The sequence below is a fragment of the Pectinophora gossypiella genome, chromosome 19, assembly GCF_024362695.1.
Source record: "Pectinophora gossypiella chromosome 19, ilPecGoss1.1, whole genome shotgun sequence".
Classification (NCBI taxonomy): Eukaryota; Metazoa; Arthropoda; class Insecta; order Lepidoptera; family Gelechiidae; genus Pectinophora; species Pectinophora gossypiella.
Window position 1 is genome coordinate 8,688,061 of NC_065422.1, and position 21,060 is coordinate 8,709,120.

General features: G+C 39.6%; 1 protein-coding gene and 1 non-coding gene across 2 annotated transcripts; one reads left to right on the forward strand and one right to left on the reverse strand.

Moving 5' to 3' along the window:
* Nucleotides 1–68: 68 nt before the first annotated feature.
* Nucleotides 69–20,993, forward strand: LOC126375642 (ankyrin repeat and LEM domain-containing protein 2 homolog). Its single transcript, XM_050022670.1, has 14 exons — nt 69–242; nt 329–580; nt 2,176–2,331; nt 7,585–7,748; nt 10,209–10,349; nt 10,927–11,100; nt 11,792–11,944; nt 13,087–13,271; nt 13,879–14,936; nt 15,431–15,552; nt 16,540–16,682; nt 16,938–17,069; nt 17,995–18,142; nt 19,230–20,993. Exons 2-14 carry the CDS (start codon nt 340–342, stop codon nt 19,320–19,322), a joined length of 2,910 nt encoding a protein of 969 aa, XP_049878627.1. The 5' UTR covers nt 69–242; nt 329–339; the 3' UTR covers nt 19,323–20,993.
* On the reverse strand, nt 6,677–6,760 carry Trnal-cag (transfer RNA leucine (anticodon CAG)). Its single transcript has one exon. It is a non-coding gene; the product is annotated as a tRNA-Leu (tRNA).
* Nucleotides 20,994–21,060: the final 67 nt, after the last annotated feature.

Genomic DNA, 21,060 nt, shown 5'->3' on the forward strand with positions numbered 1-21,060 from the left:
ATGTTTTTTTTTTTATTCATAGAGCATAGACAAAATGATTTATTTTATGATCTGTGCTGGAATCTCAAACTGTCAAAACGTCATCCATCCTTTTGATCAACGCATTTCAATTTCTTTCTGTTGCAAATACAGCCGTTTTTCTTATACAGCTACATTTATTTACCATAAAATGTGGTGAATATGGTTTCTGTGTGAAATAATAAAGTTCCGAATATGTTTTTATGACATCCTACACCTATAAGGTAAGTAACAGGAGGTTATTGTAGGGCGAGCTGTAAAAATAAACTTTTGCGTCACAAAACATTTATATTTTGTTTACTATTTTCAGTTCGATGCGATATGTCGAAGGCTGTGGCTATACCTGAACGTGGTAAGGCAGTCGGGGGGACGATAAAGGAGGAGATTTATATATCTCCAACTGAGAAGAAAGATGGGGCGATGGGATTATTTAGTAGGTTCTTACGTTTCGACTCGATCGGGAAGAGAACCAGCGCGCCCGAGAGTCCTACGTCTACAGAGCCACCTACGACTTACTATGGAGTGTACATTCCTTGTGAAATCAAGAAAGGGCCAGATGAAGGTATGTGTGTCAGGAAAGTTCGTTAGTTCATAGCCCTGTCGCGTGTCATGCTTTCTACTGTTTACATGCTGCCCGCTTATCTATTTTATCTACAAGACAGTTTTATTTATATATGCAGCTAAGTACAACTGATATTATATGTAGGTCAACGATTATTGCTTAAAAGTATTATTGAAACTTAAATATTTACGTTAAACCTTATAATTTATTAATTTTTGAACTTAAACCTCATAAAGATAGTGAAGTAAATAGTTATTTATATAATGTCATTAAAAAACAGCTTTGTGGAATATTTCAAGGATTTTCATTATTTACTAGTATTTGTGTCTTACCCAATGACACAGTGCACCTTCTATTGTATGTTGATTAGTTTGCCAATAAGTTATGTCACATAAGTCAGAATTTTAATGTAAACTGCATAATGACACCTAGGGTAACCAAAGAATTAGTAAATATTGCGTTTAATTGTGTAATGATAAATATATAATACATTAACACTATATACGTCCCCCTGCTGGGCACAGGCCTCCCCTCTATCAACCAGAGGGGGTATGGAGCATACTCCACCAAATGCAAAAAAAATTATCTTGTATTAATTTAATCAGTTCTGCATATCTTTCTTACAATACCCAGTTTTCCAGACACAATAGTTAAACAAAGTTATTATTAAAATGATTGGTTAAGCTTCTCCCCTTATTTATTATACAATTTATTAGATATTAATCAATCATACAAGTATATAGATAAACTCATGCCTATTTCCCACTGGTGGAGTAAGCAGAGACTTTGGAATTGATTCATTCTTATATTACGCAAGTTGCTAGAGTATGCAGACTGATTAATGTTACTAAATCTAAGAAGCGCTGACCCTGTTTATCAATATAATAATAATATAGCATTTCATTGCACACACAATCGCATTTACATCATTATCTTCACTACGTTTAAAAATATTGTGATGGAGGAGCCTATGTAAACCTTTTTTTTAGATCAAATAGTTGTTTTAAGACCTGAAATATCTGATTGATGGTTTTAGTTTGTGTCACATTAAATGAAATTCTTCTGCACACTCCAATGCCGGCAATGCCACACGCAATATTCTTGTTTTAAGTCACTATCATTTCTTATTAATTATCACAGTAGACTGAAAATATTTATTATTTATTTATTAAGGTACATACAACATTACAGTATGACCCAATGTGCTGTATGATGAGAAAACAATAATACAAACTAATACAACAAAAATAAACATTGAATGAAAAAAAAAAGATTTTTTTTATTTTTTTTATTTTATTTTTTAAACAAAAAGATAAATAAGACTAACAAATAAATAAATAGAGAGTGGAACAAGTGAAAGTGGTATGTCAGGGTCGTAGTAAGTGGTCCGTAGAAATTCCGTAGTCTCTAGCTACACTACATCTACATCTTATGTATATTATGTATGTAATTATCACTGTATTTTTTCTCCTAGCCTATTGCTTAGAGAACGTCTCCCCTCTGCTTCCATCTCTTTCTGTCCTGAGCATTCTGTCTCCACAGTAATTTATTACCATTATATTTAGTTACATTTAAATCAATTTTCTGACCAACAGAAGCTCTCCACGTGTACAAAAACAAGTCGGAAGCTTTGGAGCTGGTGCGGCGGTACAAATCTGCACGGTTCAAAGCGTTCCAGAGTCGGCAGGACGCCGTTTCCTTCGCGCTGCGTGGTGCTGAGCCGGTGGATACTGTTGATGGCAACGATAACTGTAAGTGTTGCTTATGACTGTAAGTGTTGGCTATGACTGTAATCGTAAGGCTATCCGGTACCGGATTTGCACCAATGAGTTATTATTATCGTAAGTGCTGTGTTCACTAACACAGTTGGCTCAACCAGTATAGATGGCGATACGGCTCACCATTTATCACATTAATCTAACAGATATCTTAGTGAGGTGTGGGTGCCTAATTAGTTCATCTTGCGATGGGCGTACCTCTACCCCTGAGGACTATCCCAACTGGGATATAGTATGTTATGTTATGCGTTCTTGGTATTTTTGGTTCTTTAATGTCTAGGTAGTTTTCATTACTTGCTTCCTTTGTTAGAGTATCAAAAATGTGTTTTATTTATTTATTTATTTATTTATTTTTTTATGTTTTCAAATGTAATGTAAGTTTTTGAGGTTCTTGCCCTTTCTTATCACCGTGTTTTTGCTTGTCATATACGTTGAAAAACATAGACTTCTGAAATGTATATCAAATGCCATTTTAATTTGATAATGGTGCTAATTCCTGTAAATACCATCTAATTTTATTTTAGGTTATATCTGTCATTTTCTTATCCGCCGAAAAGGAAAGGGACGGGTAATCGACAAGCATAAAATTTATGGAACACACGTCAATTTTAAGCACAAATCTAAAACAACCGTCTAAAAATTCGCCCGGGTTATTCATTTATTTACTCATTCTTCCTAAAATTAATTCCTAAAATCATCCGTCCCTTTCCTTTTCGGCGGATAAGAAAATGACAGGTATAACTTAAAGTAAAATTAAGAGATGTCTGCAGGAATCGGGGCCATTCTTTATGTAAAACAAAAAAGTTGTAAGTACCCATTGATGTGGCATTTACTTTAATGAAGCAAACAACTTTTGAGCTAGAAAAGCAAACCTGTTACTTAACTTGAGTTGAGTAAAATAAAAACAAGGTCATTACTCAGTATGTTGATGTTGAGTATGTTGAGCTTCAAACATTAGCTAATGGTCTGAGTAAGTTATGTACATTCCATATAAATATTATCATAATTAGCAAGACAAAGGAAACTAAACATGTCAAGCCCTTAGGTAAGATAAAAGAGTTTATGTTTGTTTATAGTTTTATACTTAACAACATGAGAGTATATTTTCTTGACACCCTCTTTGGTGAGATGGCAACTTGACCACGAAAAATTAAGAGATTCCGTGTTCGATTCCCGGTGGGATCAATTTAGGAAACAAGCTTGACGTGTGTATAGGCTTTAATGTTATATTTTATTAGTGTAATACAGGAGTCTACTTACTGTGTTATTTTTAGGCCTTTAAAGGCTATTTAAATGTATAAAATTACTATTATTTATTTATTACAAATAAATACAGTACTTCATACAATTTTTCACAATAAAATAATATTAATAATAATAAATAAATATTAACTAAATGTTAATTTATTTTTATTCTATATTTAAGAAGACTTTAATAGGCTTTGAATTTTTCGGATTCTTCTAGAATGCTGCTTAAACAATTTAGAATCTGCTAGTTTCATTTAATTACTATAATCATGTCTGAATCGTATAATCATCTAATCAGCTACTTTAGATTTGCATTACATTATCATTGTATTAAGTGAAAACAAGATAGTTGGAAATAGGTAATCATTTATTAATTATCAATGGTAATGATTGTATACCAATCCAGCACAGGCTTAAACCAATGATAGTCGAATTTGTTTTCGAATTCATGTTTGGATCATAAATGATTATCACATGATCAGTGATGAAGGAAAACATCGTGAGGAAACCCACAATCCCAAGATATATCTCGGGTATACAATACATATAAGTAGGTATACAATATATTGTATACACCCACATATACCCACATATTGTATTGTATTGTACCCACGAAAATTAGGCAGAAAACCGCGTTTCAAAGGTTCTGTATCAATTTCATGCAAAACTGGATATGTTTCTATTTTATTGGGGGACTATATGTGACACGACTTTCAGCCTATTGTGCGGCGGTAGAAACAATGGCTTTGATGCCTCACTTGTAGCTAAATATGCGTCTCTTTCTTCCGCGTATTGTAAGTGAAGGACAGCACTAATTCAAGAGCTGTCAAAGTAAAATTAGGTTTAGTGTACGCTGAAATAGTCTCCATTGTAAACAAATCTCGGACGTCAATTTTATGAGTATGCCAACATAAGAAAGAATGTGTGCTACTTTCGTCAAAGCGACATATAACAGTTATATCGATCGTAGAAAATAGCATTGGCGTGCCAGCTAGTATAAAACAACGCAGTATAACTAATTACCTATCAATAGTACAGGAGGTACTACATACAGGATGCGTCATAGTGAATTAATGCAGCTGTTTATAGGCGCGTCCTTGATAGTGACGTACGAATGGTTCGATGATCGATGATACAATCTAATAGACGCCTAATGTATGGAATGGGGGTGTTGTTTTCTGATTGGCTCACTCAAATTGGGTCGTGTATTAGGTTCAGGATTAATTATGAAATTCTGATTACTAAATAAACACAGATCTAAAACTAACGAAACACATTTTCTATATGAATTTTAATCAATAAAAACGTAATATAAATTTCATGTTTTGACGTTTAGTAAACTGTAACTGCCTATTCTAAGAACATGTCGGCCTTGGTGGACCAGCGGTTTGAGCGTTGGGCTCACGATCCGTAGGTCCCGGGTTCAAATCCCGTTAGGGACATATCACGAAAATCACTTTGTGATCCCTAGTTTGGTTAGGACGTTACAGGCTGAGCACCTGAATGTCCGAAAATAAGATGATCCGTGCTTCGGAAGGCATGTTAAGCTCTTGGTCTCGGTTACTAACTGATGTAAGTTAGTAGTCGTTACGTGAGCCATGTCCTTTGGCGGCTCAATAGTAAAAAGACCCGGTATTTTGGGAAAATTGCCCATGTATCGCGGCTACTTCCGTGACCTTTCGACGTGTACTCTTCTTCTTCTATCGTGTGGGTTTTGAGGTGGATTACCAACCCCATCAACCCTGGTGTCAGGGTTATTTGAAGCGCCATAGGCCCCTGACATGACTCGTGTAACGACTACGTACTACGTAAAATACCGGGTAGATTAATCTTAGTCGCGACTGGTCGATCGTTCCATCATCATCTCCGTAGCATTATCCAGTTGTTCACAGGGACTGGTTGAGCGGGATTCTAATATGTTGACAGAATTCAATCGTCTTTTATTAGGAGTCTAGAGCTTGTATAGTCGATGTTCGATGGAATCTAGCACGAATACATCTGTCCATTAGGCTTGTTTTTTAAATAATTGCTTACCTACATTAGGTAAACATGAAGCCCTTTTATTATTTTCTCGGTAATCGAAATGTAATACCAGTTATTACTTAATTGGTGTGGTGGCGCGCCTTTTAATTTACTTTTACATTTGTTTATCATATTTTCTTTATTGTCGAAATCACTTTGTGAGACTGTCCTTTGTTTGGTAAGAACGTTAAGCCGTGGGTCCCGCCTATTAGCCGTAAAAATACCTCCACCAACCCGCAATGGAGCAGCGTGGTGGAGTATGCTCCATACCCCCTCCGGTTGATTGAGGGGAGGCCTGTGCCCAGCAGTGGGACGTATATAGGCTATTTATGTTATGAATGTTATCATACTTAGTAGAACTTTATGATATAACACACACAACATAAGGTCACGCTTACTTCCCAATCGGGGTAATCCAGGTACATCCACCGCAATATGAACTAAATATCCACGTTTTGCCGAGCTTTCAATCGGGTAGTTTCCTAGGTCAAAGATAAATTATGAAATTGTGATTACTAAAGTCTAAAGGTATCAAAATCGTTTTCTTTTTTCTATTTAACTTACTTATGAACTTTAATAAAGAAAAATGTAATAATAAGTGCGTCATTTTGTCACGTTTTTCTATGACGTCACAGGTTGCGTTTTCGTACAAATTCCATAGTAATTTCGTGTTTTGACGTTTAGTAAAAAGTAACTGATTTTACTAGTTGGAAACTACCCTATTAGACCAACGTGGTGTAAGTGGTGGTGTAGGAGAGCCGTATTCTCTAAGCTCGACCTTTATTAGATAATGGTCCAACAATTGTTAAGTCCATTGCGTGAACATTTTTTAATAATATTTAAATATATGTGGATTTTTTTTTCGTACGTTTAATAAAAAAATAGTATATGCCTATATAATTATATATACATGTAAGAGTTTATTCTATTTATACTTAACATGACTAAACTCTTCAAATGTATTTTTTTAATTGCATAAATTTTTCGCTAGAAAGAAAATAGGCTGTATTTTTTTTCTTCAAAAACTCAAAATGACCCCAAAAAGTCTTGTCAGAAGTGGGATTCGAACCCACGCCCACAGAAGTGGACTGCGACCTGAACGCAGCGCCTTAGACCGCTCGGCCATCCTGACTTGTAGACTGGTGCTGAAATTACGAACTACAACACATTACAATAATTTTGTTTAAAAAACACCGCACTACAGTCCACACTATAAGAATACATTATGTATGATAGATAAAACTTATCAAAGGTCATTATACTATTTTATATTTCGGAAGGTGATGAATGTCGTAAGATAGAAAACGGCGCGAACAGTTTTATCTGGTATTATTATACTTGTGTAGGTATGTACCTACGTATATATTTCAACCGTCATGATCAATACATACAGTCACGCCCGTATTACAGGGTGAACAGAGCCAAAAGTACCGGTCCCGGGTTTAAATCCCGGTGGGGACATATCAGAAAAATAAGTGTGTGATCCATAGTTCGTTTAGGACATTACAGGCTGAACACCTGTCCATGATCTGTGCTTCGGAAGGCACATTAAGCCGTTGGTCCCGGTTACTAGTTACTGATGTAAGTACGTAGTCGTTACATGAGTCATGGGTCTTTGGCGACTCAATAATAACTCTTGACACCAGGGATGATACTGTTGGTAATTCACCTCACAACTACACGATATAATAATATGACACACGATGTCGAATTTATGATTATCACGTGCTCAGCGGTGAAGGAAAACATCGTGAGGATACCCACATTACCGAGAAATACATTTTCGGATGTATGTGACCTAACCTGTATTGGGCTGGTTTTCCCTTCGCGGATTGGAAGGTCAGACAGGCAGTCTATTCTGTAATAAACCGGACCTGTCAAAAATCAGGTTAGTAAGCGGACCCTGCGAAAAACGGAATAATGCTAGAGAGATCTAAACTATTTTTTTTATTGCAGCGTTAATGGGCGAGAAACCCTACCCGTTCAAGGCTCCATCACCTCAGGATATGGTGGCGCTCCGCAAGGCGATAGAGGCGGGCTTGACGGCGACGGTGCGCGACCGCGTGTGGGACAACCCGCGCTTCTTGGTCAGCAGCGGGAACACACCCGCCATCATGCAGGTATATATACATGAGGGCGACAGAAACTTGTTAAAACACACAACCCTCCTTTTTGCGTCGCCGCAGTCGGGTGAAAATGATGTAAATAAAACCTCCGAAGCTCCTTGGCCTCTCTGAGCACGGACTTGGGACTCTTCTCTCTGTTGCGAGTGGGTACAGCCAGCGGCTGCTTTGGATGGTTATTGGACTTTCTCCCTGATACACTTCGATTACCTAACGCCAATTTCCCACAGAGACTATGGAATTCCATTTGCTACGAAATTGTTATGCTCATCTTGGATGCCGTGGACAGGAAATTCTCCTTGATATCCACTCAGAATCATGACCTGAACTATCCCCCTTCTTCTTCTCTCGTGTGGGTCGAGTGGTGAATTACCAACCTCATCAACCCTGATGTCAGGGTTACTATTGAGCCGCCAAAGGCCCCTGACATGACGACTACTTACATCAGTAAATAGTAAGCGGAACCAACGACTTAACGTGCCTTACGAAGCACGGATCATCTTACTTCCGGACAATCAGGTGATCAGCCTGTAATGTCCTAACCAAACTAGAGATCACAAAGTATTTTTTGTGATATTTCCCCACCGGGATTCGATCCCGGGATATCCGAATCGTCAGCCTAACGCTCAACCACTCATCAGTCGAGATTATGCCGATTGATTTCTAACACCCTATACCACTCAGGGGTCGCGGGTAGGGCATTCTATATGTTTACATATTATATTTGACGTAGTGGTATTGATAGAAATCGACCACGGCGATGTATTATTTTCGATACCAAAAATGGCGTGTTGCCAATCAGCAACGTATAACTCATTTCATCTAGTTATAATCTTTCACTTACGGTTGTGTTGTCTAAACATAAACATCATCATCATCAGCCCATTAACGTCCCCACTGCTGGGGCACGGGCCTTCCCTATGGATGGATAGGCGGGCCTTAAACAATCACGCGGGCCCAGTGCGGATTGATGGTTATTAACGACTGCTAATGCAGCCGGGACCAACGGCTTAACGTGCCTTCCGAAGCACGGAGGAGCTCGAGATGAAAACTTTTTTTTTTGTGGTCACCCATCCTATGACCGGCCTTTGCGAAAGTTGCTTAACTTCAACAATCGCAGACCGAGCGCGTTTACCGCTGCGCTACCGAGCTCCTCATAAACATATACAGCCTATACACGTCCCACTGCTAGGCACAGGCCTCCCCTCAATCAACCGGAAGGGGTTATTTTCAGTTCCATACTTTTACGACGGAAAATACCACTCTCAGTATTCATTACGATGTCACTATCACCCTATATATCATACTAGCTTTTGCCCGCGACTTCGTCCGCGTGGCGTGTTATAAAAGAGAGATCTTTGTGTGTGGAGGAGTGCATGTCAAATTTCAAGCATCTAACTTCTGCAGTTTAGAATTTTTCATACAAAATGTTTTTTCCTGATAATTCCCGTTCCCGTGGGAATTTTGCAATATCCTGTTGCAACTAAGCTTTAAGTTTACTATGGTACCTGCATGCCAAATTTCAAGCGTCTAACTTAAGCGGTTTAGATTTTTCATACAAAAGGATTTTCCCGCTAATTCCCGTTCCTATGGGAATTCCGGGAATTCCTTTCTTAGTGCACCTTTACGGTACCTACGCTACGTCCCTTCCAAATTTCAAGTGCCTACGTTTAGCCGTTTAGGCTGTGCGTTGATATGTCAGTCAGTCAGTTTCTCCTTTTATATATTTAGATTTAGATTATAACCAGTCTATATCATATAAAACATGTATGATGCCAATACCTGCATTGTCTTCTAAAGACTGATGTACTTTCGAAGCTATTTAGAAAACTTGCCAATTTGTAAAGTAAATGACCGGTCCACAGGGTATTTATAATTCTCGCGTGAGCAAACATTTGGGTTTATTGGCCACGCCTACTCGTATTATGTTATACCTCGGTCAATCCCCTGCCGCGACAAATTGTTTGTATTCACGTGAATTCAATTCAAGGGCGTTTTATAATTGGATACTTCGGATACACGTATTATAGCTTATCAATTTGCAGCTGTAATGTGCACGGAACGTTTTATTTTATTTTTAAAGTACGATTGTTTTTTCGGTGACTTTTTGTGGATTTGCCGCAAATAGCATTAACTACTTGGCCGTTCAAACAAGGAGCATCTGGTACAAAATTTAAGACAACAGTCCTGAGGGTGCCCTTTTGGCGCGATCCTCAAGTCAAGGCATCGACTGAGAGCATTATATTTGTAAGAATCGACCCTAGTGGGCCGATAGCGATAATTGCTGAAGGAGGGAAATAGTCGACCACGCCGGCTGGGTCGGTATCGGGGGTCTTGAAGTGATAGTTGTACGAGCTGTTTCGCCGCCTCTATGGCTAGAGTAATCGGGTCGTTAGGATCATATTTTACGTCTTTAAAAAAATAATAATTATGAATTGTGTTTCCCGCTTGTTCTAGGAGGGATCCCGCTACAACGCCCTACACGTGGCCGCGAAGGCGATGAACGCGGAACTATGCAACTTGATCCTTACCACGGTCGGCAACCCGGACTTCGTGCAGACGCTGTACGGCGCAGACGCTGACCCTGACTCCTGCAAGGTAAGGCTTTAAATCTATGCCAATGCGGTCCGGTACATAGTATATCTTTTCTCCTAGTATGGGCTGTACGTTCGTGGTACAGATATTTGGAGTAAAATATTTTGTTGTATAATTGTGACACAGCAATAATTGAAACATTCACCGTTTCATTCCTAAGTTGACAGCACACGTCAAACGGGATGCATGTCAGCGAGATGCTTATTGTATTTGCCCGGGTTTTTCATTGGGTCGTGTACTATAACTATAGGTTCAAGATAAATTATGAAATTCCGATTACTAAATAAAGACAGATCTAAAACTACAGAAAAACATTTTCTTTTATCGACTTAACCTATTTATGAATTTTAATCAAGAAACCCGTAATAATATGTCCGACATTTTGTCACGTTTTTCTATGACGGTTCAGTGTGCTTTTTCATACAAATTCCATAGTAATTTCGTGTTTTGACGTTAAAAAGTAACTGATTTGACTAGTTGGAAACTACCCTATTGGCACTGTCATGTTGATAGATTGTGTTTCTGGGTACTTTTTGAATATTGTTTGAATATTCTCATGTATATTTTATCCAATTTGCAGGAGTTCGCCGAGATCCTGGTAGACAGGTATTTGAACACGCCGGACAAGGCGATGAATGAGACTCCGCTTCACTTCGCGGCCAAGTTCGGAGCGGAGGGGGCGGTCGACGTACTCACCTCCTTCCCGCAGTGCGACAAGAACGCCTCGAACAAGTTTGGAGAGCGACCCAAAGATGTGAGTACTTCTGATCGTGTGGGTTGTGACGTGGAATGCCAACCTCATCAGCCCTGGTCTTCTTCTATCGTGTGGGTTGTAAGGTGAATTACCAACCTCATCAACCCTGGTGTCAGGGTTACTATTGAGCCGCCAAAAACCCCTGACATGACTCATGTAACGATTACTTACTTACACCGGTAAGTAGTAACCTGGACCAACGGGTAAGTAGTAACGAGCCTCTGGTTGCCTGGAAGAAATTGCTGTAGATCAAGGCCGCCACCACACATAACATAAACTCACGACTATATTCCAATTAGGGTAGTCAGAGGTACATTCATCGCAAGATAAACTTAACTTACTTATGAATTTTAATCAAGAAAATCGTAATAAAAAGTCCGACATTTTGTCACGTTTTTCTATGACGTCACAGTGTACTTTTCATACAAATCCCATAGTAATTTCGTGTTTTGACATTTAGTAAAACGTAACTGATTTGACTAGTTGAAAACTAGCCAATTGACACTCCTGTCATGTTGATCGATTGTATTTCTAGGTAAGTACCCACACTCACGGAGCTGTCTGTTAGTCCTATGATAACGCTAGGGAAGTGACGACTGGATTTGTTAAGCAGCAAAACGCGTACCTTTTTTTATTCGCTCCTAGTTGAGCTTAGAAGCGCCATATTGAATGCACGTTTGTAACATTGCAGATAATCTGCAAGCGCGCTCCGTCAGCGGCGCCCGAGACAGCTCGGCGCATCCTCACCATGCTTGACGAGCGTTACTACGTGCCTGTGCTGCACTCGGAGGACGACAGCGGAGCGCCCACCATCGGGCGACCCTTCACTCCCTCGCAACCACCGGTACTTACACTATAATAAAGACAACCATGAATGAGGATCAAAGTTAGAAGGTCAAATGTAGCTGCACTGTTCATCATCATCAGCCGTACGACGCCCACTGCTGGGCATAGGCATCCCCCAAGGATCTCCACGACGATCGGTCCTGCGCTGCCCGCATCCAGCGGCTTCCCGCGACCTTCACCAGATCGTCGAGTGTTCCTAAATTATGAAAGTTCTCCATGCTGTCCAGCTAAAATCCGTGATAAATTACTATATAAAATGTGGAGCAACGTGGAGTGTATCCCGTCTCTCAAAGAAAAGCCATCAGTCGAAAAAGGCAGTTTTGATTGAAAATAAGTTTTTCTAAAGTTTTTTCTTTCCGATCTTTAGGCAATAAACATAAATACTCATTCACTCATAGAAATGCTGAAATTGTACATTTACTTGAGTGGGACCAAAGCGTTTTTGGAAATCAATACAAGCAAGATATCCGAAATCTTCAGGTTAGGTAAGCGGACCCTGTGAAAAAACGGGATAATGCTAGGGGGATGATGATGATGCATATAACCCGTGCGCTTAGAGAATTGATATGAAAATGGCGGCGTGTACTCATGGTATAGTTTGTAAAACAACTTGTCAAAAATCAATTTATTATTTTTTCTATTACTTTTCATTGTTTTTTATGACCAATACACAATATAAAAATATCAACGTTATGTTACAAAAACAAAAAACAAAACAAACAACAGAAAAACTCAACAAGAAAAATCAACGAAAACTAGTGGCAACGAACGACAGAGAAACTTAGAAGCGCATCTAGGAAGCGTGGAATGCGAACCCCGAGTGTTGTTTTCAAACAGAATACAATATTTCGTTGTTTTATTTTTTGCCGCGCGTACTTAACTGTGTGAGTATAGACAGTGATAGAGTGTGAGTGAGAAAGCATGCGACCGGACGCTATTTTCAAATCAATTCTTTAAACGCGCGGGTTATACAAGCAAGATCCGTTCGCTAGTGAAGTGGACGGCATATGATAAAACGGACACTCTGCCCCTCACTAATTCGTATCGACTGTCGAGCTACATTTATCTCTTGTGTAATGTAAAAAAAACATATGAACTACCTTGTTTACCACGGACTGAATTTGTCGATAACTTTCTCAGGAAATAAACCATGACCCCCTAAGTCCGCGGTACGAGATCCGCGCGTTCGCAGGCCCCATGCAGGCGGAGCACGCGGCTGCCTTCCACCGCCGGTGGAAGACGCCGCCGCGCCGCCCCGCCGGCCGCCTCGCGCCGCCCGCCTTCCGGCTTAAAGAGATGACCAAGGGGCTTGAAGCTGTCGGCAGGTGACATACTTAATTTATTTTTAGATTAAGAATCTTTGATCCACCCTAGACCACATCGTCACTTATCATCAGGTGAGATTGTGGTCAACGAGCCTATATTATTATACTAGCGACCCGCCCCGGCTTCGCTCGGGTGCAATGCTGAGGAAAAAATGAAATTATTTACGACATCACATTAAAAACCTCAAGTATCATCCAGTATTTCTTGGATGTTATTATACATATAAACCTTCCTCTTGAATCACTCTATATATAAAAAAAACCGCATCAAAATCCGCTGCGTACTTTTAAAGATTTAAGCGTACATAGACTTTGTTTTATACTATGTAGTGATAAAAAAAAATAGATATACACACGTATGGCCTCATCAATAAACGTGGTGAGACGTCGTAATCTTTGTGAATGAATTCATAAATAAAATTCAGAAAAAATTTAGTACGATCTACTCTGAACCGGCGTGCGTGTATGAAGCGATTGATGAATGTGGAGGAAGCAAGAGTAGTGTGGCAGAATCGAAACAAATGGAACTCCGTAGACTCTGCTTACCCCGATGGTAAATAAAAATTAAGAGACCAACACGAAACTAAAATAAAATCATTGTTTTCAGAACATTAGCGGAAGAAATGCACGTAGGATGGAAGGAGTACTGGCCGTTCTTGGACACGTTCACGGACCTGCGGTCCAGCGAGGGACTCACTCTACTGGAGAACTATCTCAAGGCCAAATACGAAAGTGCGTGCTCGTTCGCGTACAGCGACAGCTGCCTCGAACACTCGCTTCACTCACCAGACGACCTATCAATATCACGGCTCAGTCTAGCCAACAACTCACAAAGCCCATCAAAAGCATCCTCCGCCCTCAGCCCAATGTCCGAACTGTGCGTCGCCATGAAAACCTGCAAAATCACCGACAGACCTCCCCACTGGAGGAAAACAGATCCAATCAGACAACGACTATGTCGACAACCTAGCTTTAATAAGAAATTAACAAACGGCGACTCACCACCCACGATAAACCACACCGTTAGCCAACTAGTCTGCATCGAGAGGACCTGTCAAGTCTTCGCGAAAAGAATAGCAGACGCTCTTATATTTTCCCTCACCGCCGAGCCAGAAGTAGCCGGCGAATCTCTCAAATCGGAAGCGAAACACCTCCAACACACAATATTCACTTACATGGACGACGAACGGTTCCAGAATATCGATTTCGCGCTCATACACTCGCGGCTAGCGCAACTAGTGGTGTACAAACTGAAGCAGCAAACGACAGACCTGGACGATATTAACAACTTAGTGGAGTTTCTAGTGAAGTTGCGGTGTCCCAACGACGACATATTCAGTTCTGACGATGAGAGGAAGCCGATTGGTTTTAGGGGTCCCAACCGGGCGAAACTGGTGCAAGTGATAGACGGTCATGTGCGGTGTTTGAGTAGCTTTATATGCGAGGAACTTACGGAAACGGATGTGACGAAAGGCCCCGCGATATCAGAGACGGAATGCACAGAGATATGGGAGAAGGCCGCGAAATGTCGGTGTGATTGGAAGATTGAAGCGTTCGAGAGGAATAGCAAGAAGAATGCCTCGTTTAGGAAGAACCGGTCGATACTCTCGACCAGTCCGAAGGGCGAGAGTTTTATCAGGCGGCTCACGTTTGACCATGACATCGGTGAGTGGATGTGCATCTTTATATATTTTGATTGCTTTCTAGTATGTTTTCTAGGTTACTAAAGATAAGTTCAAAAACAGTTGCAAGTGATGTATGTTATAACAAATCATACTGCAGTTTTTCGATTCACATACAATGCATAAACTCACATTAACTCAGCGCTGTGCCGCGCTAATGAGAGACTGTCCAGGCTATATTCTCCAAAAATAATATAGATAGCGTTACAAGTATAACGCAAGTAAGTAGAAAATAAGTTGTATATATATGTATAATGTTGCGAAAGGTCACTAACTGACTCACTCATTATGAAATCTCAAATCATATTTCTTCCTTCCTTTTGTCTCCTTTTACTAAGACGGGTTTTTGCGAAAGTCAACCCCTAAAAGGGATTGCAAAGTTTGCATGAAACTTTTAGTTCTAATAGCAGGATCCCACGCGAACCGCGGGTAATATCTAGTATATTATAACAATGATGATCGTGTGTGGTTGCGCAGGCGACGGGCACCCGCAGCAGAAGCAGCCCGAGCCGGCCGCCGCCGTCAACTCGCCGGCCGGGGACAGCGGCGCCGCGCTCTACACGCTCGACGTGGCCAAGTGCCGGGTCGTGGACGCCGAGGTACATACATAATATACAGTGACATCGTAACGAGAACTTTCAGGGATAATAAATTCAGACCATGATTCTGAGTTAATATGATGTTTTTTTGTTTTTTAAATTATTTTTAATTATATACGTTTCCGATGGAAATCATGAATTTTGCGACAGAAAATTTCACTTATCAACTCAGAATCATGCTTTGAATCATCTCTCAAAGTTTCGTTACGATGTCACTAACACCCTGTATAGCAAGTTTTACCAAAAAAGAATGTATTATACTGTAACTACAGGCGATAAAAATTAAACGACGAAATAATTCAGGAAAGAAGCGTTCGGAGAGCCGCTCGATATATTATTGCCAGCGACAGTAACTTTGCGGCTTGCAACCGACGACTACCTGAATAGGGGTAGGCGCCCGGTTTGTACGAATTGAACGAGGTTCGTATTAGGTACCTACTTTGCGGACCTCATAATGTTGCTTTAATAAACCTTAAAGCAACATTGTTAGAAAAGTAATTAGGATGCACGGTGCGTTGCCTACAGCTACAGTAACAATTTTAATTAAACCTTGTAATAGACAAAAGAAGGCTCAAAAGGAGTAACTTTACATCTCTCTATCAATTATATAAATGTACAGTCATGAGCAATGTAATGTACCCACTTTAGGACTCTGTCGCACTAACATATTTGACATTTAGTGAGACTTACAGTTCAATTTGTCAAAAAAGTTAATGTGACATGGTACCAAAGTGTATACATATTAATGCTCGTGACCGTACTCTATTAAAGTTATCATTGAATTAGACTTTATAACTAATTTTATCCTCTTTGTAAATTATTTTTTGCGGACACCAACTTAGTTTTAATTTAGTTCGAAAGTTGTAAAACTATCTATATCTCTGTCTCGCACTTATCGTGAGTGAAAACATCACTATTTTTACACTAAAATAAAATTATTTTGTCTGCCTGAATCGGCACCAATATGTCTATATAAAATCTCCTCAGATCTCAGAAGACGATTCGGCTGCGTCCGGGAATTCGGAGTGCGAGGAGGAGGCCTATCACACGGCTTCCGAGCAGTCGGCCGAATCCGACAACGATATGGAAGACGCCAGCGACCGGGCGCTAGCGGAGCCCTTCATATACGGGTTAGTGTGGTACATCATCATCACCATTATCCCGTTTTTCACAGGGTCCGCTTACCTAACCTAAAGAAACAAGTATTTTATTGTTGTATTGTTTACGCGGGTATATAAACTAAGCATATTTGGACCAATTTCATACATAATTTTCTTGTTTATGTTATATAATTTTAAGTAAGTTTCGTTTTTTGATGTTACTGTGTCTTTTAATAATAAATATTTTCTTGTTTTCTTTATTATCATAAGTTGTTTTATCCCCAGCGAGGAGCCAACGAAGATGGACCGGCTGGTGTTCGACGCGCTGGCTGACTGTCTGATAAACACTGATAGGTTCCCCAACGTGTACCGATGGAGGCACACGGTCGCTTTGTACCCACCAGAGGAGAGAGACAAGTATGTTATATTTTATACTTCATAACTACAAATGCCCTAAGGAGCGTACGGAAATATACTACTCTGGGCGCCATCTCGCTTGCGTCAGACAGAATACTGCGGCGCGGAAGGCAAGAGGAAAACCACCGCTCTATTTTTCCCTAAAAAAGTAGCATGGAGAATGCTACACCGACATGAGCATGGCTCTTAAATTAATCATGATAATGAACTAAAAATGCAATCACAGTACCCATACATAACGTAATGCATACTAAATTTAATGTGGTTAAATCTAAATACGTACTTCTTTTTTTTATCCTGTGAGTTTCATTAGAATGAAGTTAGAAAAGAATGATATACTGATTTTTTAAAAGACGTTTTCACATTGTGTTGTGGAGGACCCAACTATTTGGCCAGCTAGTTCTGCCTATATAACACAGATGGCGCTTATCGTTCAACCCTGATCGCCTAGAACGCGCTAATGAAGTTCGCACAACGCGATACACAAATTCTAACGTAACACGTTGGATCGTCGATCCCTAGTCACACCTCCATCCTGTAGCTAGTGGGTTGCCATGCTCTGTTCAATAACCAGAAACATCCTTTGGTGGCAGCACACTGTCGCCGCCAAAACATCATAATAATGAGTGTTATGTGAACAGCTTTTAAAACCCCCTCCGGTTGATTGAGGGGAGGCCTGTGCCTAGCAGTGGCACGTATATAGGCTGTTTATGTTTACATACACATACATAAACTCGTGCCGTATTTCTCGCCGGGGTAAACAGACTATAGACTTCCATCTGCAAAAAAATATGTTTTTGATTTTGTGAAAATTGAAACTTTCGTAATGTTTTTTACATGATAGAATGATAGTGACAGCTGCATTAATAATTAACATCGACATAATAGGTATGTAACAATAAATTTTGATTTTTTTTTCCTGTAGATGGCACGCGGCGTGCGGCGCCGACGACAGCGCGTGCGCGTGGCCGGCCGAGTCCCCGGCGCGGGCGCCCGCCGCGCGCAGCACGCCGCACAAGGACATGCGGAGCCACGCCGCCTGCGCGCCTGCCGGCAGGAACGTGCCCTTACAGGTGCGCTCGGTACATCGTCTCAACTTATCTCTACCCCACAACTTAGCCTTGAAACAAGCCATGATTACAGTCACATATCTCTCGTCTCTTTCTTACTAAGCTATTTACCGTTAGTGCGAAAGAGATATATCTGGTCTCTTCCGCATTAGACGATGCATATCTCTGGTATCTCTATCGTTTATCGATAGTTAAAGAAAATCCAATAGTATCGATAGTGGCTAACTATCGTTGCTATCGATAGTCCTTGCAATAGTTAAAAGCAATACTATGGATGGTATCGAAATCGATATTGTGTGAAGGCAGTACTGGGTGGTTAAAAAGGCCACATCAAAGCAATTCATCTAAAAAGCAATATTGCAATTTGACATTTGCGCATATAAAAGTATAGTTGACGACAGGTCGACATGGCAATCGGGGCATGAGGTAAGCCGCGGAGGCGGGGTCGCCCCGCACAGTCCCCGCGGCGTCTTAGTCTTAGTGTCGCACGAGTCCGTATCGACCGCGTTTATCGATTATAATCTCGCTCACATAATTTATTACTATGATAAATTGGCTGGAAGACAATAATATATCGTGCGATAGATCAATGAGAAAGCCAGATTAATTTAGAATTATAGAACAACATAAACTCGTTGATATCAATTATAAAATTGACCATATAATTAAAGGACATGGTCATGATATTATTAGATTACCTCCATATATGTGCGATTTAAATCCTATTGAATTAGCCTGGGCCGCCGTTAAACGCTTCGTCAGGGAACACAACATAAAGAGCGATTTGTGTTTGACAAAGCTTAAAGAGATAACAACGAATGCAATTTGTCAGTCACGGCAGAAAACTGGAGCAATAAATATTAACTTAAATGAAAACGTGGTATTATTTTATTCACATTTTGTTACATACATAATAAAAATATATCGATATTGAAAACGTCACGTCACTAGAGAATTGCCATGTCGACCTGTCGTCTACAGTAGGTGCGCAATATCAACAAATGTCAAATAGCAATATTGCTTTCTTAGATGAATTGCTTCGATAGTCCTATCGATTACACGAATACAATCTACAACTCTTATATTGCAGGTATCGAACTGGCTCCGAGTGACGGGGCCGAACTCGCCGCGATCCGCGCTGGCCGCGAAGAACGTGGGACACAACGTCAGCTTCGGCTTCTGAGGGTCTTCGCCCCGCGGCGCACTCCTGCTCACTCTACCCATCGCGCTCTACTCGTGGTTCCGCCTACTAGACAACCGACACCACTGCAGAACCTAGACGTGAACAAACAGATACACAGTGGTGCGCCGACAAATATTATTAGGCTAAAAAGTGCCTATCAAATACCACGGAACTACACCGCCAGATTTTAAGATTCTTTGATAAATATATTGACTTATCTAAAAGTAAAATGCTGACTAAAAGTGATACTATGGCGCCTCGGTGTTTTTAACTATCCGTCAAGTTCGGAAATGCAAACGGAATTTTGTTTATTTTTTAAAGATGCTATTCGTGCTAAAATATCGACTTAATTGTTTATGTGTTAAATATTACGCACGAAACGTGTCTTATTACATGTGAAATTATTTCTTCAAGGTACGTACTTTAATTTAGATTTATAATGATAAATGGATAATAATTAGAATTTGGTTTATTTGTATTCGAATATTATGTCATATTATTTTCTATAGATGTTTTTTATTTCATTTGTATATGACGATTGAGAGGGCATAGTACTCAAAGGATGTCTTACAATTATTTCTTATTATTTGATTCAACGAATATAATATTACCTGAATAAATTTTAATAGTATATTGATTATGTGTGATTTACATTTGCTTGTGTTGCATAAGTAAGTGTAAATTACATTGCAGTGTTATTGATGAGAAATATGCTCGGGGTTTGGGTCGGATGTGATTTGATCGCAAGGTTATACTTTGTGTTTTCAGGCGTGGCACACGACGAGTTAATCTGTGAGAGTATCAAATATAACGCAGTCGAAGATTAGTTCCTCCTTCGTTACTTGGAGAAAATAATCTTGCTATTTCTTTAAATACCTCTCGAGAGCAATTCTCTCCATTGGCCGATTTACATTATTCAATCAATTCCAGCGACTGAATCCAGCGCTTAAAATGAAATGGGCACATTCTAGCGGCAGTAACGATTTAGCATTGGATTTCATCGCAGAACTGGAATAATGTAAATCGGGCATCGTTGATAAAAATCTTTCAAAAATAGTCGTTACATTAAGTTGTTCGTGTGCCCTCAATATGACAGCTCTCATATCTACGAATGTAATTGCCTTATAGTAGATAAGGCACTCGGTAATCTCGTTTATTGTAATATAGATATTCGGTTCTAGTATTAATAGAAAATTATGTTAATTCTAGCGTTGCATTTGTCAAGTTTCTGTATATGTATCCCTGTTATTTGTTGGACTTTAGAACAGTCACTGAGATATAATATTTGTTATGATTAGGTTATTAACAATTGGATATAGTGAGTGATATGAATAGATGAGGATATTTTGTCGCCGAGAAATGTGTTCAACTTACTATAAAACGATATAAATCTAAATATATAACGGTTCCGTATCCGACCGTGACTGTTCTAAACCCATTTAATTTTGACAATAAAGTTATTTCACTGCGTTATTTAGCATTTATAGAGTATAGTGTATAAACCTGATCTTATGTTCTGTGAACTTTATATGCCAAACGGAGTGATAGTGGAATGTTGCACTGATCTAAGCATGTTTGTACTTTTATATTGAAAGGAAAAATGTAAAATATATATTTATATATGTTTTCTTTCGCATAAACAATACAAAAATAAATTATGACCGGTTCTAAGACTTTAGTTTTATTTATTATTTTCAAATACAACTAATATAATCGAAGAATTATTTTGAAAAAATAT

Coding starts and splice junctions, on each gene's coding strand:
- LOC126375642 (XM_050022670.1), top strand. CDS start 340: ATGTCGAAGGCTGTGGCTATACCTGAACGTGGTAAGGCAGTCGGGGGG. Junction 17,070..17,994: donor CCACCAGAGGAGAGAGACAA/GTATGTTATATT, acceptor TTTTTCCTGTAG/ATGGCACGCGGCGTGCGGCG. Junction 18,143..19,229: donor GCAGGAACGTGCCCTTACAG/GTGCGCTCGGTA, acceptor CTTATATTGCAG/GTATCGAACTGGCTCCGAGT.